Source organism: Psittacula echo, assembly GCF_963264785.1.
Source record: "Psittacula echo genome assembly, chromosome: 2".
Classification (NCBI taxonomy): domain Eukaryota; kingdom Metazoa; phylum Chordata; class Aves; order Psittaciformes; family Psittacidae; genus Psittacula; species Psittacula echo.
Window position 1 is genome coordinate 152,102,796 of NC_137737.1, and position 27,045 is coordinate 152,129,840.

Genomic DNA, 27,045 nt, shown 5'->3' on the forward strand with positions numbered 1-27,045 from the left:
AGACAGGCAATTAGCTTAGATGTTAGAATCACAGCGGGGGGGGGGGGTGGGGGTGTGTGTGGTGGTGTGGTGGTGTGCCGGAAGTGCGGTGTGGGGAAGAGATGCTGGCACCATTTATTAAAATGTAGGAATTTGAATCTCATTGAAACATTACACCAGAAAATAATCACACTTCTTCTAAAAAAAATTAAACCCTTTTTATTTGTATATTTATTTTTATATATAAAAGAAATACAAAAAAAAGAACACAAACAAAATACTGATTATGGCAATTCAGTTTTATCAGCCCCCTCTGCCTGGGCTGCAGCCTCAGATCCACCAGGAGTAAGCAAAGTCCTCCGGTTATAATGTCCTTTTATGATTCCAGAGTTATTGTTCTCATTAAGGATTTGCTTCTGTTTTTGCCTGTTAAGAGACTGTACAAGTCCTAATACAACGGCTGCTAATGAATACTGTCCAGTCAGTTTTCTTGGTTGTAAGATTAAAGGATTTGGTTGAACTCTTCCTAGAAGAAAATATGTTTTGATTTTTCCTTCCTGTTCACTGATACCTTTGACATAAATCTCTCCTCTGTAGTCGAAGGCAAATCCCCGGTCCTTCAGGATCAGATACGTTTCTTCAGGCACTTGTATTCTGTCACTAACACCTGTGCTGTCCATTCGACTTGCTAAATTAACCGTTTTGCCCCAGATATCATATTGAGGTTTCTTAGCACCGATAACTCCAGCTACGACAGAGCCATGGCTAATCCCTATTACAAATACAACAAATAAAATAAGAATGAGAAGAGATAGCCAGTTAGACAAGAATGGCTAAAAACCATATTTGCACTTAAGAAGCAGATGAAGCCTGGTTCAGATGCATTTATCTCTAAGCTTAAGGAAGAGGTGTATATACAAAGAAAGTGACAAAAAAAGAAGCCAGAAAAGCTGGATAACATGAAAAGTGATATCCACAGCAATCACAGTACTTCTGCATCACCTGTATTCCACACACTATTGCCAAAGCTCCTTCAAACTGATTCTTATGGAGTAGGAAAGAACTCTCTGGAAGGATCGCTCTGGGTTTGCTCTTGTTGAAGGAAACCTTGTTGGTGCTATACAATCAAGCAGGTGGCTTTTTTGTTTTTGGCCACTGATCCAGTCAACATGAGAAGCCATCAGATTTACTCCTGCTACGTACCATATATTCAGACTATCTATTCATGTCCCATTCTACTAGCCATCCAGAATATCCCATCCCAGATAATAGCTTCCCTACCACAGCAATTCAGAGCTGCTGACACTGAACAGGACAGAACTGGAATTTAGTTTTTGTGCAAAACCAATGTACTATACACAAGTTTTAGGATAAGATACTATTACCCCTTTACTGAAAAAGAATCTAAGACAGGGAGATTAATTAGAGACTGTGCAATCACGTGTCAAGCTGGGGTTAGGTTTGGGCTGCCTGCTTCACTTTTTATGTTGTATCTATGGGATCTTTGCAAGCCTTGCTAAAGAGAGTAGCTTATTTATGCTACTCATTCACAAGTCACTAAAACTTAGAACTCCTACAGTCCCCAAATCAGCACCCATATTCTGCAAACACAGCATTTCTTGTTTCTAAATTTGCCTGGAATTAAGTCAATTTGCAAAACAGAGAATACCATATTTGGAGTCTCTTAAATTGCACATGTCCTTGCAGTGCTTCTGGGGAGCACTAATGGAGTTGGATCCTTGCAGTCAAAACCCCATTTTAATTCTCATGTTTGAACTGTGCTTACCAATACGGAGTTCGAAGTTGTTAAATGAATGCTTGTTGATCTCCTGTATGCTTTCATTCAGAGCTATGGAGAAGTCGGCCAAAGCACACAGATGCCCCCATTTGTCTTCACATTGCTGTGGAGTAATTTATAAAGCAAAGTTTTAGAAGCTTTTCATTTGCCCAGCTCCCACCCATCCTTACCAAGTATCTGAACTTGGAATTTTTAAGAAGAGTCTCAACACACTAGACCCAGGAGAGGTAGGATATCATTAACGGTAATGCTTCCCATCTATGCTACAACACTTGTATACCTGGATACAGAGAAGCTTATTGTACAAAAGAAAGTAATTTCCTGTCAATAATCTGACAGGCAATCATGGGTATTAATAAGGCATATGAAACCTACATAAGGCTGAGAAAGGAAGTATAGAGAGGATTGAGATAGCTCAGATGCAAGGGGCAAAAACTAGTGGGAACTAGGGATAAGCCACATAAGCAAAAAGAAGTGAAAAATGTAATTTCCCTTTGCTGAAACTGTTGCCCAGGAAAAACACTCAATTCCAGTGCTCAGAGTGATGGACTAGTGGCAGGAACAATCGGGCAACCCAGGCAACCTGGGACCGGTTAAGTGGCAGAGGAAAAGCCATTCTGTAGCTCATTAATCACCTCTGCTTACAGCAGTCAAGTCACTCCCTGCTCCTTTCCCTCCGTTTCCATTCCTACAGGGCAGCTGATATACAAATGGCGACCAGGAGTGGGTTTTGGTCTTCACAGAACACCAACAGAACAGATGACAGGGCAAGGATTCTCAGAGGAAAAAAGAGAACTCCTTAATTGTTTCTCTGAGTAGGCAGTGGAGTTAACAGCTGTGGTTTTGGCCCAACAGTGGCATGATTTCATCTCATCTATTCTGAAGCCAGGTAATTATTTCATCAAACAAATTTTCAGTCCATAGGAACAGAGCATTGCAAGTCCCACCCTAGGTAATGCAGTCCAGCCCTTTGCAATTTTTCTCAACCTCAGCGTTTAGTACTGAACATAAGCACGGCAGGCGGGTGGAACTAGATGATCTTAAGGTGCTTTCCAGCCGTAAGTGGTTTATGATTCTATGATCTCCCTGGCATCATCACCCTGTTCTGTTCACACTGTGCTCAGTCCTTGTCCTCAGCTTCATTCAGTTCACAACATGCCAACCTCCCTCAGCAGCCCTCACCTCTTAAAAGCCGACAAGGTGATAGACATGTACGTACGTATGAAGATTATTATATTTAAAGCATACATAAAAATTCCATGAGGCTATTATAGTTCAAGAAAAAGGATGAGTTAATCAGTCTTGGAAATGCATTAAAGATGTTCTCCCTTTGCATTTTTACCCACATTGAGTCAAAAGAAGTGGTTAGGAGATGTGTAGATATAACCAGCTACCTCCCTGATGTTCAGTCCTTCTTTGCTCATCTCTGCACGGAGGCATTTTGAGTTGAAATAACCAAAAATCTCATGCTTGTCTTGTTTTGTGGATTTCTAGCTGTCAGCATCTCTTGTTACTCTGTAGGTGGGAGATGCTCAGCTAGTTACACTCCACGTTTCATAATGTATTCTAAACAAAGAATGGAAATTTTCTAGTTTATAAAGCTCACGCTAATCTGACTTCTGCTTTTCTGGCAGTTGGAATCAACTTGGGGAGATCTGATTCCCGCTCTGTGATTGATCTGGGGCAGCACACCATTTTTTGTGGTGCTTTTCCTTGGGAAGAGGCACTGGTTACCAAGCAAGGCAGATTTCAGCAGCAGCCGACTTCTCGATGGATGTATTTTAGAGCCTCGTCTTATTCCTTTGGAGAACCTGTTTCCAAGTATATTCTTGGGTGTAATTATGAATAGATTTCTCTCCTCTGACTTATCTGAGGCTTATGGCTCTGAATGTGCATGTGTCCTCTGTGGCTGATTTTACCCTCGACTTGGTTCGTACCCCTGCGAGTGAGGGTGGCGTGCAGGCATCTGGCTTCGTGATGTTCTTCAGTGAAATTAATGGGTCTGCTTTCTTTATGATTTCTAGTAGATACATCTGTCTGTAGATATACAGCTACATAATCACAAAAATGTATAAATTCAATCTTAACCTTGTGCATGTATGCTGTCAGTTAATAGATCCTCTATCTTCATAGATTTGTGGAAGCTATTAGCCAGATTCCAGTCTGTTACAGTGGTAACCTCAGAGTATGTCCAAAGACCTGCTCTAGATTCACATCAGTGTGATTGAAATGAAATTTTTTTTTCTCTTTTATAAACCTAAATTGGAGGAAAGAATCCATATGTTTCTTGTTCCTGAACATAAGATGGCATTTCAATTCATCAAGAAGTGCAACTGTTGTCTGCCAGAAGCCCCAAATGCCTATTTTATTTTAACAAACACAACTCTGTGAACATCATAAAGATAACACTAATATTCTCTAATATAAATGGTCAGACACAACAGAGCTCTGCTTCTTAAAGAAAACCATTCTCTTACCTGTTTTTCGGGTGATAATCCTGACACGGCCATGTATGTGCTGCCAATCGTTTTAATTTTTTCAATATCTTGAAATCTTTCTTCACCTAGTAACTAATACATATGTAAAGAAACAGTTTTACTTCTGTAATTCTTAATTCAAAATGCTTCTACAGATATTGAAATGAATCATTACACTCATGGTATCTTCCAGTTGGTCATGATGCAGAGTTCATTCTGGGTTCTGGGGCACACTGAGCTGGGGCTCTTTGCAAATCATCTACCCACACAGAGCATTCAAACTAAGTTCTGCTGTGCTCTGTAAAGCTGTTTGATAAATTATATAATGGATAATATAAGACATGCATATTCCAGCCTAACCAAAATGCAGATGAGTCCTATAACCATTGAAAATTAGTGAAGAAAGACTTTTTGTGTGTGCATGTATGAATATAAGAGGACTGGATCACTTAAGAGTTTTTTTAAATCATATTGGGAGGAACTCAGTTTGCAAATTAAGTGCAGTAACAATTCAGATGACAAGACCAGTGTTAAAGGGAATTCAGTCCACTTAAACCAACCATTTTAACCATCTTTCACAGTCCATGGATGAAGGTAAATGCCTGCAAAGAATTTCTATGAGAGATCAAGTCCTCCTGTATCACATGCTTTCCTATACTTACTGTCAGACCTAACAGTGGTATGTCAGTTGGGTCTTTCAGTCTGCACTTTTGTTATGTATTTTCCCCTTCTACAAGAAATATAGGGAGCCAATGGGAAGTGGTAAAACCCAGTATCTATTTGGAATAACTATAGGTGTTAAATAGGCATAAAGGACTTGTCAGCTTGAGAATCTGCAAGAGGAAGAATAAATTTAGTCTAGTGACTAAAGCAACGACTGGAGTGGGAGTGACAGTTTGGACCCTATTTCAAGTCTGTATTCAGTTAATCTTAGGGCTTTCCATGAAATAGAAGCCAGAGCCCTACAGTCCTTGAAAGACCTAAGCAGAGTTTAGTTTATGAATCAGTGAATGATAGCCGAGCTTTATGTGGGGTATGGGTACATATCGTCTCATCACAGGCTTTAAAAAAGTGTTTGCTGTCGTTCATACCCAAATGCTTCATGATAAACATTATGGTATCTCATAAATTTAGGTACCAATATGGTTAGGCAGTCCTGAGAGAAAAAAGAAGTTCATAGAGAAGAATTTCAAACTCTCAGTTCTAAAGGTTCAACTTAGTTGGGATTTGAATGAAAAAAAAAGATCTTGCTGTGGTAAGGCAAAAATTTAATGAAGCATTTCCTCCTTTTTTATACACTGTCATGCTTCCCTCTTCCTATTGTGCGGGTTTGAATTTCCTGTCAATTAAAACCTAAAAGGATTGTTTCACTCAAAGGAAGAAACATACCAAAGGCATAACATGAAATATCCCAGGCCATTGAACTAACCACAGTGTACGTCAGTGGGAGCGTCAGGGTCTTGGAACCTTCACTGTTCGTGTACAGATATCTCACCATCTGTCCCTAATGGGAGGCTGCATAGCATTGTGAGCAGGGAATACAAAGCCATATGGTTAATAGCTCCCTTCCAAGTCAGGAAAGTCCAAAAACTTGACCTGCTTCTCATTTTTCTTCAAACTGCCAGAAAAGCCCATTATCTACATTTCCCTCCTACAAGAGCAGCTTTTCCAACTGATCTCTTAAAGAAGAAGATAATTTCTTGTAACTCTGCTTTTGTGAGCAGTCTGAGAGCACCAGGTGTGGGGGCAAAGAGAAAATGGTCTTGGTTAAAAGCAGACTACATTTTAATTTCCAGATGGCTGCTGGAAGCAAACAGCACAGTAATTTAAAATGTATGATAAATATCTAAAATTACTCTTTTTAAGAAAGAATGAACTTATTGGCTGTGAGAAAATTTAGAGGAAAGGGTCTCAAGTTTTATATTTTTTTCTCGTTCATTGTTGTTTCCAAATCTCTAATTTTTTCCTGCTTTATCTTTGTCTGTTAGCTAGCTTCTTTCCTTCTTCAGGTAATGGTTTATGTACCAGTTACTTTCTTCACAGTATGACAGGATGACGGATTTTGATATTAGGAAAAGATATTCCAAGTCAGTCTTAAATCAGCTGCTGTTTGTTACAGCATTTAAATAGGTTTTCTAATTTGACAAGCTAGTCCAAGAATATTTTCAAACACTGCGATGTGGTTGGTATCTGAAAAGCAACTAATGGCTTGATGTCACAATTCATGTACAGCCAAGGTTATAGGGAGGTCAGACCCTGGGATATACACATACAATGAAACATGCACAAAGTAGTACAAGAGAGAATGTGTCAGGACATGGCACACAGCTGAGAAGTAATCAGCAAAGTCTGAAAGCAGGATCCTGCATTCTGCTGAAACCTCTCTTTGTGGCAACATAATATATTAAAATCTGTTGTCATAAACACCATGTAAATCACTGCAGGATAAAGAAAATGGGGGAAAGAAGAGCCCATGAACAAGAAAGCTCTTATAAAAGCACAAATCCCAACTGTAACATCACTAAGATACATAAATGACAGATTAAAAAATCAAGAAAGAACATTACATTAAAAAAATTCCTTAGAGACTCATAATCTTCAGGAAAAATGTTCCAATATTATTTTTTTTGTGCAACATCTCTAAGAATGTATGTCTCAAGAATATAGTTATATAAAAAATGGGTAAGTATAAAAGTAGATTTGCAATGGTAATATTTAGTTTTGATGAATGGACTGTTCCTGTCAGCATCTATGTGCTTGGGTACAAAATCAGAAGTTATCTATAACTGTATTCTATAATGATGCTATATGTCAAATTAAATTAAAAAAATCCTTTTGCCAGTGTAAAAACCAGATTTGTGAGCCATCAGAGAAAACAAAATAAAACAAACTCAAACAAAAGCTCCAGGTAATGCTGTGCTTTGAGAAGAGTCAGTCACCTACTCCCAAGGCCAACTTTTGCTCCAGGTTCTCCCAGCTCCTTAAGAAAGACCCAGTCACGACTTGGGTCCTCTATGGCCTCCTACCCCATGAAGTTTTTGGTGGCAGGATCTATTTCACCATTCACTACTTTTTGTTTGACTGACTTTGTCTCTCTAACATTTCACCTTTGAGATTGCTTAGACAGAATAAACTAATGGCATGGCCAATCTGGAAGTAAGTTAGCAGTCAGCAGGGGATCACGTAATTTCATTTACTACCTGCAGCAAGAACATATCTATTATTCAACTAAATATGTCTGAGATATAATAAGATCCCAAATTAGGTCCTTTATTAATTTCAGAGCATGTGTTAGGGGCTTGAATGTAATATTGTGTTAGGGCTTTTGTTGAAAACCTTACCTTCAGTAATCGCCACAACAGGAAAGGAATTTTGTTGTGAAGACTGCATGTATATGCATGACAAAATATCTTAAATTAATTCATAGCAATAAGCTTCACATTAAGTTTGAGCCTTAATCATTTTAATCAAATCTGGAGAGAAAACCAAAACTATTAATCAAGACCATGCTGACAGCTGTGCAAGATCTCAGGGTTAAGAAGCAGGTATTTATACCTACAGGGAAAGCAGTGCAGCAGTTTAGCAGGTGACGGAGCTCATCCCACAGGAGAGTAGTTTTGTTTTCTATTAAAATGCACAGGGATGCATCCTTGTGAATTCTTCAGTTTCTCACTAGTAATTTTAGTATGTGACCAATTGTATGTTACCTTAACCCAGGTCCAGTATTTATGAGCTGCTAATCTATAAATATTCCCCATGCAGACTGCCCAGGATGAAGAAGGATGAAGGTGCAGTTAACACCCTAATCTGGGTTCATATTTAGATTCTACCTTCTGGCATGGGAATAGGTCTCTTTGCTTTTAATAAAAAGGCAGGAAATTAGATAACCCCTTGTGCCTTTGTTTTACAATTATGAAATGAATATAACATAACTTCCACTAGGAGAGAAAATTGAAAATAAATGCTTCAAAACCTGTGAGAGGCCTTAGATATTTGCTGCAAAGGATGGAATAATAATTAAAATGAAAAATAAGGGTTTTTTCCCCAATCTCTTTTTCTCAGCCGTATGCCTTCCACTTTCATCTTCTCCTCCAGTATAGTTCTCTGAAGCCCTTGGAGATAATTGCTCTTAAAGCACAGAAAACCAACCAACCAGAAAACCTCTAGGCTAGATTTCCAAAGAAATCTTTTAAAGTAGGACTGAGGTAAAACTAAATAAATAATAATAATAAAGGAGACACTGACTCTCAAATCTTAATTCAGCTGTATTCTAAACCTTGGAGAGGTCTGAACTCTGCCAACGCTTCAGTTTTCTGGAAAATGTTTTTTGTATGCTTAATCTTTAGACAGAATCCTGGTCCAGATTATGTTGAAAGATGAAAAGACTAAGTATGCCTTCTTATCTTCTTTCAGAAACTTGATCTTTTGCGTTCTGATAGTGCTTTTTAATTCGTGAGCCAAAGTGGTAAAAGATGTTCTTTTTTTACAAATCACAACCTAAGTGGAGTTTTTCCCTTTCTCTGTTTAAAACAATTGCTCCATGGTTACATAGTCCTTGTGGGATGTGAGATCCAGCTCCTTTTGAGGGAACAAATTCTGTTTTCTTGAGTTGCATCTTAATTTTAAGCTGAGAATACATTCATCAATTTTCCAGTTGATACTCTGCCACAACACAGAACTGAATTCAAAAATTCCTTGGGATAAACAGAAATTAAACAGAACATGGTTTATTGGGTAGGATTTTTTACTGTTTCTCAATGATTTTGTGCCCTCTCCCCTGTTGTCCAGTTCAGTACTAATCTTGCCTTGCTCAGCAGAATGCTGAAAAGGATGTCTTTTTGCATTTTCTTTTTAAGTAACCCCTCCAAAACTGGAGTCACAGACCAACAATACCAGCATGACCTCCCCCTTTCCTCTCCCCTTTTCTTTCTGGACCATTCCAATCTGGCAAACAGATCCAATCTCACTGCTAAGCAGAGATGGCTCAGATTCTACATCTATCACTTGGGGAGCTCAATAGGGCTATACACTCCTGAAAACTGCTGCAGCCTATGGGTTATGTCCCCTTTTTCAATTCCTCTTAAGCTCATTGCAGGACATGACACCACCTGTTTAAGCTTCCTTACTAACTAGCTGGCAGAGATGCAGTACCAAATATGTAACTTGCTGCTGACTTCCTCTTCAGTTTCCAGGTCTTCCTTGCTTTCACCTGGCAACAGCTACATTGAGGATCTGACTTTTCTTCTCCTATTTATCTTACCCCTCCTCAGATCCCTTTCTTAAAGGGATGTCCTTTCCTAAATCTCCCTTCACCTCTGAATTCCTCAGTAAAGCAAACAGCTTTATGTCATTTACCTCTGAACAACATACCCGACCAGACAAGTCACCTCAGTTAATATGTCACCACCTTTCACTCTCTACCCAGCATTTGCTTCTGAGCTGCGTGCTTCATATTTGACACTGTTTTACCTTTTACATTCTTTGAGTGCGTTCAACCAGCGTCTTCCAAAACAAGTTTTTTATCTGTTTGGATTTTTAGACCACTACTTTCCAGAACTGTTGCAAATATCTTCAATCTTCTTTCTTCAGAACTAAGACATATTCTATTTCTAGTTACACTATAACAGTGTGCTTTTATTTATAAGTGTTTACACTCAAGTAACTATTGACTTCAGTCTCTCTTTCACTAGGTCATTAAGACCAAAGTTTGACATGACTAAGTGCAAAAAAGCTAAATAGTTATAATTGGAATACAAATATCAGACATTTATTGGAAGCAGAATAGTTACTAAATTTGATTTAGGATGACATATTTATAATTTGGGAGCTCATCATTTAAGCAATATCAGATTTTCTTGTAGGTGGTATTACCTCATCAAAGTCTGCAATGATTTCATTCAGCAAACGCAGGCATTCTACTCCTTGGTTATTCATCTCAGTCTGGGAGTAAAAGTCAGCAAATCCAGGAATAGAAGCAAACATCACACCAACTGCATCATAGGACTGAGAGTATAATTCCTAAAAGAACAATGAAGAAAAAAGTGTTGAAGTTATATAAGGTAATATAGGAAGAAAATGTAATTGGCTTCTTATTTTTTCCATGCGTGATACCTTAATATTTGAGGTAAGCATTAGTATATTGTTAATGTAGTTCAACAGGAGGAGGCTGACAGCTTTCACATTTTTATCACAGATTATAGGCAGTGTTTGCCCTTTCTTTCTTTCTTTGAAAGTCTGCTCTGCTCTTTCTGCTACACCAACAAAAAGGAAACAGAAACTTTCATGTTTTGTTTTTATGGGAATCACTTGAAGAAATGAAGGATGCAATTGCAAGTGTGAATACCAGAGAATCAAACACTGTTAGGCAAGTAAAAGGAACCTAATGTTTGTTATTTATTAGTGTTTAAGTCTGTCTCGTAAATGTTTGCAGCTGACAATATGTTTCTAAATTTGGTAATTATCAAGAATCAGACCAGTTAAAATGTCTCATGTGACCTCTTTGTAAAAGGTCCTCTCAGTGGCCATGTTTTCTGGTATGTAATTTATACTTCACACTACTGCAGCTCTATGCAAGTTCGTCTATTCAAGGTTTTCAGAGAGCCCTTATTCTGTAGTAAACTGTGATTCTCCTAAGGTGACTATGGAGCTATTTGATTGCCTGGCTCTGGAAGAGGTTCCTGCTATTAGGGTTTGAAAGGAGGGAAAAACAGAAGTGAGGATGACAATGGGAACAGAGAGTAGATTATAAGGGTCAGACACAGGAGGATGAAGTATGCTCTGGGATATGCTTCCACTTATGTTATTCATATAAATCACTGTTACTGAATGACATTTATTTATTGATGGGTTCTTGTCATTATATATGTGACAATCATAGAATCATAGAATCGTTAAGGTTGGAAAGGACCTTAAGATCATCTAGTTCCAATCCCCCTGCCACGGGCAGGGACACTTCACACTAAACCATGCCACCCAAGGCTCTGTCCAGCCTGGCTTTGAACACCGTCAAGGATGGAGCATTCACAACTTCCTTGGGCAACCCATTCCAGTGCTTCACCACCCTCACAGTAAAGAATTTCTTCCTTATATCCAATCTAAACTTCCCTTTTTTAAGTTTTAACCCATTACCCCTTGTCCTATTGCTACAGTCCCTAATGAAGAGTCCCTCACCAGAATGTGGTCATTTCTCTGAAGCCAAGCACATTTTTAGGAACAGAATCAACTTCAACTTTAAAAATGCCAAGGACAGAGCTCCCCCACAACTCCTAGTAGGCTTTTCTAGTGGCTAATATACCACAACCATATGCATTCTGTTTTGTTTAACATTTTTCTAGCTTCAGCTTTTGCTGTTCTACCCAATGGTGGATGCTTTCATTTCTGTTCTGGGTCTTCTCTTATGACATTCTGACCTGGAACAGCTGTTTCTCAATGCTCTTTTTCGTGTGCTTTCAGAAATTTTAGTGCTTTGGTCTTATGATAAAAGGGCTTACTGGTGGATGTCATATATCACCTGATGTGAACACCTCAGACTCCCTCTTTCATCTGGATTCTCCCTAGAGAAGCATCCTGAACACCTGCCCTGTACTTTTCTATGCTGCAAATGCTGCTACTTCTGTCAATTCTTTTACAAATCATCCTACAGCAAAAGTGGGAGAATTCTGCTAGTTTCCAAAGGTACCTCAAAGCTTCAGAAAAAAACCATGATCGATTCCCTTCCTGCCTTTACACTTCCTTTCATTGAAGAATATCTATGGGTTCATGGAAGCTATACACTAAGGACACTCATTCCCTTTTGTAGGTACAGAAATAAATACACACAGTAGTTCATGGATGTTTCTGGAAAACTCAACAATATGTTCTAAGAGAAGCATATATATACTCAGCCATACTCTTTGACCAGATCATGAAGATAGAAAACAACTGGCTGAGCCTTCAGCTGCTCTTTTTTTCTATTTTTGGTAAGAAGCCTCGAGACAGAAATAATGCATCCATGAGAAAAAGCTTACAGTACACATTTGGGAATTCATTTTTTGAGAGCAGAGAAATTAACTTAATTGCCAGACATGAACTGCAGGATTGATTGTACTGAAATCTGGTAGATGTTACAGCCAGCCAGCTCATGCATAAATCATCCCCAAGTAACTCTGGAAATTGCCTTACAAAAAGCAGGGGTGGTGGAATTGAATTCAGTGGCAAATTATTGAAGCATCAGCACTGATCCATGGGGCATCTGTTTGCTTCTGAAGATTATCATACATGTGACTGTATGTGAATGAATGTGTAAGAAAGGACACTTATTCCCTGAAAATCCATAATGCAGATATGCCAGCACACACTCATGGTTGGTATCGGGGTCTGCTCCATTTGCAGTGATGCCTTTTAACCTGGTTGCTTTCACACAGATATTTTCTTACGTACAGAGTGGTGTTTAATACCCACAGAATGTAAGATTCTTCAAGAGGCAGATTTCTAAAGTGCCTTTTCTTGTAGCTTCTTACTATTTTGCCCTTCCCTAGGTGATATTTGAAATCATATATTCAGAACACAGTGATCCCTCATTACACAGTCTAATTCTTCTGGCTACATCTATTTCCAAAAGGTATAATCAGAAGAGGGTAGTCTTACTTCCTTTTTGCTGCACAATGAATAGATACGTCTGGCAGTCTGAATCTTGCAACATCTGTAATCTCTTCATTATAAAAGATTATTCCAAAATTACATGAGAAAATCCCAGTTTCACCATACAAAAACCTTTATTCAAAGATGATACTACAATATGTATTTGCCTTATTTCAGATAACGAGTAAGTGACTTACTGCTGGTTTCAGAAACAAATTCTGAACTTTTGTTTATTCCTTCAGCAACCTTTCTTCAAACTCTGTCTTTGGAATATCCAGAGATTCCCTTATCAAGATTTTTTTTGTGTACTACAAATATTCTTTCAGAATATAGTCACAAACTAAGTTTCTGAAATGGGCATTTTGTTAACTGCCCCAAAGAGACAATTCAGAGACAATTTGAAATGGTGAAAATGTTCTCTTGGGTGTGAAGATGAGAGAGGCTCAGGTCTGTTGCAAACTGTTGCACAGATTTCTTCCATAATAACTGGCAGGGCTGCAATAATACTTCTACAGCACTGGGCTATGTTAAGGTTTCACAGGCATTATGTTAATTTCACATATCTTTTTTAGAAATACTGGATTTTCATAGACTCATAGGTTGGAAGCAACATGAAAGTCATCTAATACAGTTCCCACTCAAAGCAGGTCAGGTGTCTCATAGCCTTGTTCAAGACTGGAGATTTCGCAACCTCTCAGAGTCCCTCTATAATGACCACTTTTCTGGGGATTTTTTTTTTCCCTTGTATCCAACTGAGATTTTTCTTCCTGCAACTTGTGTCATTGCCTCTTGTCCTTCCACCTGCACACTGGCGAAGAGTTTTGCTGTCACCTCTATAAATACTCATTAGGTAGTTGAAGACAGTAGCGAAATCCTCCTTCGGCCTTTTCCTCTTAAGTTTAAATGAACCCAGCTCTCACAGTCTCTCATTGTGCTACGTGTCCTCATTCCCAGTTGTGGTGGCCCTCCACTAGACTTGCGTTAGTAGGTCCATATGCCTCCTACTGATGAGTCTGAACCTGGGAATACCACTTCATATGTGGTCCTAGAAGGGCAGAACATTTCACTTTAAAACATGACTGTCTTTTTAATGTTGATCAAATATAATATAATGAATTGTGTAATGAATCCTATCAAGAACTAAGTTCTAACCAGTTCCTAACAGATCTGCTTTTCTTTTACTAATCAGACAAAAGTATCAGAAATAAAGCTGATACATACTTCATTATCCCGATCCTTCTCCAGGAAGTGACGGGCAACATGACTGGGTAAAATATTCCGTAGCATATTTTCATTGTGCTCCCTTAACTCCTTCATTTCATTGATTTCTTCTTTTGCTTGTACACGCCACAGAAAATCCAGCCTTGCTGTGTATTCAAGCTGTAGTCCCAGAAAGAAAAAAAAGGCAAAAATTAAACCTGACTAGATAAGAGTAGAGATCGTATTGTCATGCTGGCAGGCTACTCCTGCCATATAACCACATTCAATGTCAGAAAAAGAGGTTATTTCTTTGCCTTGTGTATGGTGAATATCTCAGAGAAACCTTGAGCAAAATAATATTTGTCATATTATTGCTATGGTCAGTGGCTAGAAAATGTCACAAAAATATTTTCCTTTTAAACAGCTCTATATCAGTTAGATAGTGGAGTCAGACAGGAGATAAGGTATTGGAAGATACTGGTATTGGTATGAAATAAATATGTTCTCATTTTCATACGTGTTTTTAAATGAAATGTGTTTAATGAGAGCACAAGGGTCACCCTAAACACTTTGCAGAGACAGGTAGCTTATTTCTCAAGGATGAGCATGTTTCAGCAAAATTATATATAAGAGCCCAATGCACACCCAAAGAGGACTTTCAAATCTGTGGCATTAAAATGAAGTATTTCTACTGTTGGGACATACAGATATTTGTAATTTAAGTCTTTAAAAAGCTGGTGAAAGACATGCTTTTTGATACCCTCTTGAACACTCTGTCCCTGATGTATTGTGAATTCAGTCTGCAACCACAGTTTAGTATGTGCACAGTGGCAGTGCCTGACACCCTCAGATACAAACCAAAGTTAAATGGTTTTCAGTGTCGTATATGTACAGAACAAAAGGAAGATTCCTGCACAGCTTCTATATGCACATATATAAGTATTGTGTATTTATATACATATACAAACGCATATTCATATATACATAAATGACAACTGTCTGCTAGCTGAAGCAAGGAATATGTTCAAACATCATGTTGCTTGCTTGAGAGGCACGTGTGTCAGCACATGGAAAAGACCAGCACAGCCAGAATTTTTGGGTGTATTAAACTGAAGGACACTTTTAAGCAGATTTCAACTGGTGACTTGTTAAGCTACAGCCTTATTGAAAATGATGGAGGTATATCTGCGTGCAGTAAACTGAAAGAGAAAATATATTTGTGAAGTCAGATGTTCTAACTAGAGATAATTATCAAACACCCAGCAGATCAACATATTATATCAGCAAATAGACGGATTTTACAGTTGGGAGAGACCTCAAATGGTTTGCCAAAAAGTGCTGGGATTAAGTAAGTGGTTGGGATATAATTCACATGCCAAACTGAGACAAAGGGCAAGCCTGCAGTGGGTGAGAGTGACTAAAAAGGGATTGTTTAGTGACTCATCCTGTTCACAGTTTTCGTCACCAGCAGTGACCAATAGCAAACTGATTAGAAGAAAATGCAAAGCACCTTGCAAAAGGACTTATAGGTTGACTGTACGCCAGGGAGCTTTTCTTCCCGAAATACAAAAGTGGTCTTGGCTTTATATAGACTTCCAAAGCTTGTATGCTATTTAGTAGTGGTTTACTTGCTGTCTAGATGCTATTGCTATGTTTATAAACAATTAATCTCTTTTTAATTCTCATATTCTGGTCTTCCATCTTGTGACTACTAATTCCCTAAATTAACTGCACCATAAAAACTGTCAGGAAAAGGTATCTTAAAATATTTTTAAGATGGTCTTTTCAGTTTTCTTTCCCTTTCTTTTTGTCCTGGAAGACAGAGCCCATACCAGATCATAACTGACTTTTGTCTGATTGAGAACAGGCAACATTGACTATGATTTTGCAAGAAGTTCTAAAGGTATTTTAGAGATTGGCTTGGAGCAGGAGTTGCTGGTGGATTCTGAGTTCTTTGATTCTTCCAATATTCAACAATACTACAATAAGAGCTTTGAAAAAAAAACCAGTACAATTTTTCGTAGCTGTATAGGAAAATTTCACATCTCTAGGCTTAGCTCAGAATAGCAGCAGCTAATCTTCACATTTTAGATAACATCATTTTGGTTATTTAAAATAGCATTGTAACATGAAATATTTTTCTTGCATCACTAGTGGACAATGGCGATCACTCTTTCAGTTCAGAGATAAAAAGGTGTGCTACATATGAGGTTTGAAGATAGAACATTTCAAGAAGATGCTTTGCTGAGTTCTGGTATTTGTTAAAACTCCTAAATTGAGTTGAGTTGTGTTGAGTTTTGGGTTTATTTTTTTATATTGTAATGAAATGTTCCTGGGAATGGTGGTGCCAATAAAAATAACTTTCCAACCATAACTATTCTATGATTCATTCTATGACTGTCTGCAACATAAATCTTGAAATGTCCAGGTTTTCTTTCTCTGATACATAGCTGTATGAAACACTCCTAATTCCAGTATAGAGTGAAGAAAACAAAGAAGATACATTACACAAAAAGCCTAGTAGTACCTATGTTCTCTAAATGCTGTACAACCCCAGCACTCTGCAGACAATTATCACAGGCAAGGAAAACATGAGGCAAGGATCAGCATTTGATGGATAGCATATTCTTCCTTAGAGAATGAGAAAAGAGGATTTACATCCCAAAGGACACCTTCAACCACTGAAAATAGTTTAACTCTGGATAAAACAAGAAAATATCCTTTCTTCACTACACTAAAATGTGCTTCTAGATGAAATTTATTTTCTAATAGGGAATTAGTCTATTTAGTCTGATGTCATATAACATTGACAAAACCACTTTTAATTAAGGTTTTATCATAAAAGACCTTCAAAATTTATTGGCTGAAGCATGAATAAGATTTTAAGAAAAAGCCGAATGTGATTAGACAAGTTTTTCTTGAATCTGACTTAGAATCCTGGGTGCAAAACTGGGGATTAAATTACAATGGATAAGGAACAGTAGTTAGCTGTTCAGAAATTAAAGGTCCATGAATATAATCTTACTAAAGTAATCTTTTTTGTGAATCCACCTAGAATGAGGCAACTTTTAAGCTATTCTACTTCAGAACACTTCTGCAGTTTGCGAAAAGTAAAGCTGTGCCAGAGGGCAGATTGATTGGAGTTAACTGTGCTTCCCATCAATTCAGATTAGTGATGAGATTTTTTTTTTTAATGTGCTCTGGATGGAATTTTTATATATGTTGGCATTTATACAGAGACCTTTAGGTTAAATCTATAATAAGAAATTAAACAATACAAGAAAATGGTCCTGGGCACTGCCATTGGATATTGCTAAATTGACCAAGTGGGCCTATGAATTACCTGGGAGGACATGCAGGAGTTAGCGCATCTCAGGGACCATTTCCAAAGGCAGTTGAGTGCAGCCATCCTTTTTATGGAAGGAAGATTAATAGGATCGAAAACAGGTCCCTGGGCTGGAAAATCCATTTAAACACCCCGGATTGGGCTTTTGTAGAGACAGATATTTGCACTCAGAATTGTGATACCGAAGAGCATTGCCTGGATTCTGCCTAATTCTTGCTCTACTTAAACTCTTTTAGTTTTCTTTCTTACTACTTGGTCTCACTTAAGATGATCCCCAAGCCTGTAGTTTTGTATCTTTGGTACGTTAAGAATCATTGGTAATATTATATGGCTTATCACAAATTTGGGGTATCAGTCATAAAGCTCTGAAGCCCCTAAATCCTGGTTGTCATCTAGGTCCATGTGAGAGGATTTTTGCAAGTGATCTATGACCTGAAGAATTTAGTGATGGTGCTTAACTGCAAATTTTTCTCATTACCTCAAATCTGTTGTTTTTCCCTTATGAACACTCTAAGCTGTTGCATGGGAGTTTTATTATTTTCTGTTTGTTCTTCCCTTTCTTCATCTCGATTTTATGCCTTCTCAAATGCACTGAAGCAATAAGATGCCATGATAAATGAAGTCCTGTTTGTTCCTTCAATTTCTATTAGGAATTTCAATATAACTTGTATATTGCAGAATAGCACGTTGCACATGTTTTTTAAGAACGCTAGGCAGCATTAGAAGTGGGTTTTTTTTAATCAGATTCTGCATAGGGTTTATTAAATTGTTAAAGGTCATACGCTCAAGAGGATAAAAAGGCAGCTGGTATTTTGAAAGTAATTATTGTCACATCCTGTAATTGCAAGTGATATAGGGAATGGTTAAAGCAAATGTTTGCATTACCTGTTGACCATGATAAAATACGGCTAACAGGAACATTGCCATCAGTAGTAAAGATGCCTCCTTTGTACCCAGGAAGTCTGTGCTGGAAAAAAAATCCAAAGTAAATGACAGTTATTGATTTTTCAGTATTGCAATTATTCAGAAGTTTCATTTCATGATGCATCCTGGTGCTTTTCATTGCTCTTTAAAAAATCCCCTTCATTTGGGAATTTAATTAGCAAGAATTAGTTCAAGAGAAAAGGAGTGTAATTGGTGTCCTCACTGTTTGGAAACAAATGTATTAAATAACTCAACTGTAGCTTACTGTAGGTACACAGATGGTTATGACCTTACTCTTTCAAATATGATAGTTAAGCTGTGTGTCAGTCAGTCTCTTCTGGGAGCCTGGTAAACAACCATGAACACCACAGCCTCTGCAGAGTACAGGGAGTGGGATCTGGATGGGGAAAGGTTGAGGCCAGAGCTGGGAGAGGGAAACTTCCAGATTGTGAAAGTAAAAGCCCAGTGAATTGGCCTGGAGATGAAAGATGAATGCCAAGACAGATGCTGAAAGTTAAATATCACCATATTGTGAGAAAAGTTTAGAGGACAGGTGAGTTAAGGGAAGAAGTGTGGATTAAACGGGAACCAAACAAATGGCAAATAGTAATTAGGACTGGTTTTACTGAGCTGCAAGGAGGAGCACAGAGAAGAAATGCCTGCCTACTACAGGGAAAGTAAAGGAAACTCCTGCACACGGTAGGGAAGCAAAGACGAGCCAAGAAGGTACTGGCTGCACAAAATCTGCTGTGTGAAATTGCTGAGACGTTGTGTGTGGAGCATGAAGAAAATGTGACAAAATAAGGTGAAAAGTGTCCAGCGCAGTTAAAGGAGGTTCCAAATACGAGGAAAAATTACAGTTATGTGGAAAGATGAAAAAACTGAAGAAAGTGAATATCTCTGTAATATCATGGGGTTTTAAAAAGACATGTTTCTCAGAGGAAAAGACATTAATTAAGAGGTTGGGGAACTGATAGGGCCAATCTCATAGTTAAAAAAAAGGGAGAAAGCACTAAATTTGGAGATGAATCGAACACGGATGCTTGGAAATTATTTTGTTGAAAGATTATCATAATTTTGATGAATGATTCAGAAGTACTTAAAGCTGTGAAAAAGAAAATATAATAAAGGAGTAAAAAAGGAGCAAAAGTTGGAAGAGACTTTCTGACACTCTCCTGTCTACCTTGATATTCAAAAATAAATAAAATCCATTTTCCATAGTAATTTTGAGGAAAAGATCAGGTGATATTTGTCAGAGCAGGAGTCCTGTGACTGAGATATTAGAGAGAGAAAGAGCACAGCTTGATGGAGACTAAACCAAAAGGAAGCTATTGTGAGAGAGCTAACTCAACTGAGTTTGTGGGCTTAACAAAGAATTTACTGTAAAGAAATGAGCCACTATGGGATGAGTCAACAGTATAGAGCAAAAGACAGCAGAAAACATCTTTGTCATCTAAAATAATTTGGAATTCAAATGTCTCACAATCTGAAGTAGTCTGAAATAAAACCTCCCAAAGATTTTATTCCAGAAGAAGCCCTTGTACACTGGCTAAATGCAACAGCCTCAAAGGTCTTATGAACTCATCTGTTTTTGTGTATTGTGTGACGTAGCTATAGCCACAAATGTGTGAGCTGAGTTTCGGAGAGAGTTGCAAAACCTTTTATTCAACTAATTGGTATAGCTAACAAAAAAGGTAAGTTTCTTGGCACACAGCTTTGAACCTCTTGTTCCCTAATGTCAGAACTGAAGTTCAGATCCTTGTCCTGAGTGTGGAGTATTTCAGTTAAGTTCCCTATCCCCTAGGTTGTTGGCTATTCTATTCCTGTGATAAGAGTCACTGGAGAATTTTACTGATACAGGGAATAGAAACTACTCTGAATTCTCAAAGATTTTCAAACAAGGGAGAATCTTTCTTTACTATGCTTGATTAGTGACAATAATTAAAGACAATGAACATGATTTTTACTTCAAGTTACTTAGCCAAGGTATTGCTTACTGCCATTGGTCATGTTTGCTGGGATCTGCTGTGAATATGCTGTATGTCATATCATTACTCTGTAGGAGAACAACTGGTATTAGAAAAAATAATTGCACCCCAAATCTTTAGTACCTAGCTACTGTAGGAAGCTATCAAGGAAAGATATATTTGCACATCCTCAATATGTATAAAGATGTGGCTGTTGTGAGAGCTAATTGTATTGCAAATCCATGCTTTTCTGTTATGCTGGGGATCTTCATCTGGAATGTGCTGACAAGCACAAGCCACTGCCATACCAAATTGGTCAATTATCAAAGACTGAAGTGTTTTTCTGAATGACCTAAATCACTGCTGCTCTAGATTAAGTTATTGCAACACTTAATGCGTCTCTGACTCTGCAAATTACTGTGGTTCTTCTGTCCTCCTCTTCAACTCCTCTTGCTGGGAAGGAAGCCTCTCATCTAGGTGTTCCTGCTCCGGCAGAGGGATTGGACTAGATGATCTTTTGATGTCCCTTCCAATCTCCAGCATACTCTGATACTGTGTGATACTGTGAGGAGTCTGTTCTTCAAATGCATTCCTACAATAGGATTATCCCTGTATCCCTTACATATTTTGTAAGTACATGTTATAGTTTGGCTTTTATTAGATTAAAAACCTGCCCCTGAAACTAAATTGTTCACTCCTGTTTTCTTAAACTGAGGTGAGAATTTCAGTCAGTATCTCTGGAATTTTCACAAACAGACGCAACCAATGTATATGCATTGTAATATATATTTTAGCAACATGGATAAACTATATGAGACATAAAAGACAAATCCTACTCAGTACCCATTACCTCATTAATAAACAGCTTCTAAAGGGGACTGTGAACACTTACTCTCCATTGTGGTTAAAGTTGTCATATTGCAGGAAAAGGGAAGCATAAATTGTCTCAGTCAGCAGAGAATAGATCGCAATCATGATGAGAAGTACTGCCAGCTTCAGAACAGAGTTGAGACGAAGAAAGACTGCGCAAGTCACCATTGCCAGCACACCAGTGAAGACAAAATACTGAATAGAAAACAGCACTGGTTACTTTTGATGATCAGTGATTACATATGGACTCCACAATTGTCTACATAAATGATAAAAACCCCAAAAGTATAAAAAAAATTGCTTTGAATTTCAGTGCTCAGCTACATCTTCTCTGGTTATAGGGAACTTTGAAAGTAGGGGTTTTGCTAAAACAGAATGTGAAATTACAAATTCTTTATTTTGCAGGGCACCTCCATGTCAGTAGAAATCCTTCTAAGTGCTTTTATGGTATTCTCATTGTAATAGAAGGGAAAGGGAGTTCAGGTCATTAAAAAAGAAAGCAAGAGATGCTGCATGTGGTAGTTTTTCAATAAAAAGCCAACTGAGAGACAATAATTTATATTCCTTCTAAACTTCTACAAGATCCACATTAATCAGGATGGAAGAATAATATTCCATCTTTAATCCTTTTCCCATGCTACTTGAAGAGAGGATAAAGCCACAGGTTTGGGTGGGGTTTTATTGTGATTTTTATACATTATTTTCAATATTGCATGTCTACTTAGTTAAATTATTCTCTTAAAATTTGATGCCTGGAAGTTTTATTCAAATCTCATTTTCTAATCTCTTCATTGTCTTGTTTTTCTCAATGATTAGTCATCTGTCAAATGCAATCCATGCAATTGATACTGGATACAGAGAGACAATTATGGCCATGAGCTGTTCAGATTTAAAATAGCAGCATCAACACCCACAGTCCAAATGTAGTTTAAATTAACTCCTATCACACAGCTTTAGGAGAGATTGCATTCATTTTTCTGAGTACAGATTTACTTTAGTGCAATACTTCCGTAGGAAAGTCTGCATCCCTGTAATTTGCAGCATACTGCTGGAGGCATTATGACACTGCCATATGACCTTCTAAGCAACATATTGCATTTATTTCCCTGTCCATGGCAGGGGGGATTGGAATTAGATAATCTGAAGGTTCCTTCTAACCCAAACCGTTCTATGATTCTGTGATTTATCTACACACATTATCAACCCATTGATTTTATTGCCTGCTTACTCATCATAGAGAGGATATCCTTTGCTCCAAATGCAAATTTAAAATAACTAAAGCAGAATGACTGATGGTTTTGCTTTGTAAGTATTAGTCTCCATTAGCTTCATATGAATTAAGTAGTGTGTTTTATTGCACTAAGCTCATCAACTCATTGCTGGATGTGTTTCCAGCCTAAAGGTTTTGTATGAAGTACAAAGGTTAAAACTTCATTAGACTATTAAACCCCATTAGACTGTAAGATCAATTCCTTCTGTAACCAGCCTCTGCTTTTTTGATCAGCATATGGATAAATGCAAAGACTCAGCTTCACAGTGCTGTTGAGGCACCTGACTCCACTACCAGTACACAGGTCATTGATTCCATGCAGTGGTTGCCATCTAATCCTTGTGGATTTGTGCCTCAGATTCAAAAGTACCCTCGGAAATACCTCAGGATAGGAACAGATGTCTGTGGAAGACGCAGATGAATTGAACGTCTGGTTCTTCAGGGCTACTGGTTTGTCAAAATCACACCATAGCTGTGAAGAAAGGAAAACAATAAATAAATCAGGGCTACATTGTGCACCGGTGACGAAGTGTTCGTGTGGCTACTGGCTGGGTTCAGGGATAGAACTGGCTGGACTTCTGCTCTCAATGCCAGGCTCCCTAGCTGGCACCAAGGACTGAGTTGACAGTAAGATGACATACTGTGGAGGTGAAATGGAAAGGGAGGAGCTATAAATGATGTAGACATTCAGTATCTGGTTAGCTTTCATATGCTCTCTTGTTGCCAGAGGAAAGATGAGCTCCTCTGGGAATTTCAGAAGAGTGATGTTTGACTTTTTAAGAATTACCCTCTCAAAATGCTTATACTTTTTTACAAAATATTGAGAAAATTATTGAATGGGAAGCATAAAATCATATTTCATGTGTGCACTTGTTTGCAAGCATTTTTTTATGCTACGTCGGAAGGGACAATTTTATCCTTCTAGATGTGGAACAAAATGACATGATATCATGCATTATGGCTTGTGTGAAAACATAATGTGATCCCAGAACTGCAGTTGTGATGCCTAGAATGGAACAGAATGAAAATCCATTCATAAAACAATGGTTTTGAGAATATAATACTGCTCTTGCTGATATGACCTGCATTCATTTTAATGGCATTTCAAACCAAGTATATTAAACAAAACAGCAGTGTTATGTTGCAATACATCATGGTATTAGAACACAGGAAAAAAAATCTTTAGCGGTTTCTTGTTTTAGCAATTAAAGCAGATGGAATCTCATGTTACATATATTAATCCAATCTGGATGCTTACACTAGGTCATTTCATCAGCCTGGTATGCACAAGCTAGTTCTCCTGCCTTTCTTTCCAACAGAGTTGAGTTTGTTTAATTAGGCCCTATTTCTTATAATTAGATTCTAATGAATTTTGAACTTGGAACTCTCTTGTTTGTTCTTTCAGCAATTCAGTCATCTCTGCAATGCAGCAACCTGAGCTAGGTTGTCTGTGCAGTCCTCTGTGAGAACAGATAATTATTAGTACCTTCTGAAAGCTTATGAGTTGTACAGCACCTCTCTGCAGGGCAGAATGCCATGAAAACCACTCTGCATGTCTTTTAAAAAGACTAATTTGCCCCCTTGGTGAAACTGAAGCCTTATAGCTCTTGTTAGAAAGCATCTTTGTCCCCTCCAACTGGGTGTATTTAAACTCAGTGGACACTGCAAGACTGAGTTACATTACCTGTTCTTAAATGCATGCCGGTCCCTCCTGAGTAACTATTATTGTGGCAGAATTTTGACATATGGAATAATGAGGTTTTATGAATGTTGTGGTTTAATGTAGGGGTCAGGCCTTGGTGACTCAAGTAATTGCCATTCTGAATTTATGATATTAAATATAATTGTTTACTGCTTTATAGAAGCCCAGTGGCATGACAATTAAAGGAATTCTGTTTCTTTTGACTGTTTTAGAATTAGCCATCCTACCACACTGCAGTGGACAGTCTTAAAAATAATCCACCACAAAGTCAGAGGAAAATCTTACTGTCATCGTATCCATAGGAAATTGGGTATGGATAGCCCATTAGAGATCATGCTGTTTCAAGATCATGCTTAATTCTACCCAAATATTTCTTGACAGATATTTGTCAATCATGATTTAAGAACTTCTAAATTCTACAACACGTCTTAATGATCTGTACCATAATGGACCACTGCCCTTGTCTTCAGGATGTTTTTAGCCCTACTGATTTTCCTGTCATTTACTGTATTTATATTTTCTCTGTAAGGATCGTGATCAGTGGCTACACTCTTCTTTCTCTCACTAGCTCTCCTACCAGTGATTGTGTAGTATCACTAAAAAACCCAGGCAGAGCTTGAGTCCTTGGATACTGGCAACCTGAATTCAGTCATGGAAGAATAACAGCAGTATAATATAATATAATATGATCTTGTATCTGTTAGCAAAAGATGAAGCAAACTCTTGAGGTATCAGACTTTAGTATATTTGCTCCAATGATATAATCATAAATACTGTTAATTATTACAGGATAATTGTTGGTGCTACTGTGTTGTTATAGTTGCTATTGTTTTTACTGTCAATAAATACTTTACTGATCTTGACTAGAAGAAAACAAACTATAAAGTTTAGATGAAAAAGCACTGCTACACCTGTAGGCAAAAACTGCCCTACAAGAGGAAAGTGATGAAAATATTAATTTTAATCAGTGAGATATTTACCTTTTTTCCTAAGCCTTCAGCACCTGCCAGGCTGTCTGACATGATAATCTGCCTAATTCATGCAAAGCTGCCATCTCACATTTCTGAAGGCATCAGGATAATCAGGGATCTATTCCATTTTCATACAAGACCCTATCCTTTTACCATGTGTACGCAGGCCCACTGTCTTCAATTACCACAGCTGCTGCGTAAAGCTTAGTACACACATTTCCTCACAGATACACTGATAAACTTTGCTTTAGATTTGTCACTTAGTGCAGATGTGGAAATTAGGAGCCCTCAGTGGGCACTGGAGAGAGAAAAATCTTTTTACTGGGACCAGTATAAACGAAAGAAATCTGTGGGGATTCCCGTTTTTATGCATTGACTATAAAGAAAGCTAAGAGTGACTATACCCATGGTTTGCTACTTCAGCTAAGGTGAATTCAGGCCGAAGGGGGTTTTCAAGCCACTAAATGAGCAAGACATGTTTAGAATTTATGCCTTTTAACTTCTTTTTTACATGCTGTGGCTACTGGCACAGATTGACCAACTCCATCCTTTCTTTTAAGGTATTTTCTGGGTTTGTTGTCACTTTTCATATTTTTTGTAATCTAATTAATGGGAGAATTGTGAGATGGAGAATTGTGAGATGAAGAATTTAATATCTGTAAGCATTTCTTGTATTGACAGTCTTTAAAGAAGCATATGTTCGAAAATTACAAATGGTCCTCAACAGGTAAATATATTGAACAGAAAGTAGCAAAAGGGTTTTAAAGATAGATGATACTCACAAGGGAAAAATAATTAGATATTTCAGAAATACATAGTTTAAGCAACAGATTTAATTTCCTGAAGGTGTCATACAGCGCCTTTTTTTTTTTATATTTAAATTATAACTGGCTTATAAACATATTAGTTAGCAAGTCCTGTAGCAAGATTAATAATTTAATAATATTTTTTTTCTTGTATAATATCACCTGGTTCCCTATAAGCTTACAATATTGATGATGGCTCCAAGAAAATTAATCAGAATTGATGCAAATATAATGACATTCCTGGCCAGGTAGGTCTCATTAATCCAGCAGCAAGTTTTCCGGAGCATTAAAGGTAAACATTTGTAATCCTCTGCCGTAGTGATTAACACAAGAGCGGAGTGCAGCATAATCAGAATAGAGAACTGAATGACCATTGGTATCACCCTAGGAAGAACAAAAAAATACAGTAAACTCAGCATTAAATCACAGCACAATGCTACTGCTGATCAAAATAAATCCTTATACAGTTCAGACTGAGAAAAATCATTTGCCATAAATCTGAGACAAAAACCCACCAGGAAATAAAACAGAGAAAGCAAGTATTTGCTCATATTCCACAGGTCTGCCGTTGCTTCACGTGGCTTTTTGCTGAGAAACTGCTGTTGGAGAAACTGCTGTTGAAGAAACAAGCCAAGGAAATAATTGACGGTGCCTCTATTGGTTTATATAGAGAGTGAGTGGCAAGCATATTCTTTCTTTTAGTACTCAGTTGCTCCTTAAGCTTCTTTCAGAGCAAATCTATTTAGCCTGTAGGATACTGATGCCACTTACGTATGAGCCTGTTCCCACTCTAATGTATTAGTTTGGTAGGATGTTATTATGAATACAGCATAACACAGGTCTTAAGCTCATAGTATACCAAGGGTCATAGATATAAAGTGAATACAATAAAGCAGCCTGTTTTCTGGAGTAAGTAAGTCAGGCTATAATAATTGCAGAAATGTAAGATTCCTCTCATTTTAAACTGCAGCTAAGAATCTTATTGGCTTATAGAAAAGCAACTGATGTACTATTTTCACTGAAGTCCTTTAAAATATAAAGCATAGAAACAGGTGTTCTATGATCCAAACAAGTTTACATAAAATGTCATTTGGCATACCCTGTAAATTTTGTTCT

The 27,045-nt window shown here is 37.7% G+C and overlaps 1 protein-coding gene across 1 annotated transcript in view; it reads right to left on the bottom strand.

Moving 5' to 3' along the window:
• Nucleotides 1-263: 263 nt before the first annotated feature.
• Nucleotides 264-27,045, bottom strand: part of ADCY8 (adenylate cyclase 8) — a gene marked incomplete at its 3' end in the record, with an annotated part of 125,025 nt that continues 98,243 nt past the window's right edge. The window contains exons 10-18 of the mRNA XM_080610335.1: nt 26,112-26,313; nt 22,833-22,922; nt 21,203-21,375; nt 18,305-18,386; nt 14,095-14,253; nt 10,126-10,272; nt 4,255-4,347; nt 1,766-1,880; nt 264-751 (exon numbers count right to left, since the gene is read on the bottom strand). Of these exons, the coding sequence (XP_080466461.1) occupies nt 264-751; nt 1,766-1,880; nt 4,255-4,347; nt 10,126-10,272; nt 14,095-14,253; nt 18,305-18,386; nt 21,203-21,375; nt 22,833-22,922; nt 26,112-26,313 (1,549 nt within the window). The remainder of the gene's footprint in view (nt 752-1,765; nt 1,881-4,254; nt 4,348-10,125; nt 10,273-14,094; nt 14,254-18,304; nt 18,387-21,202; nt 21,376-22,832; nt 22,923-26,111; nt 26,314-27,045) is intronic.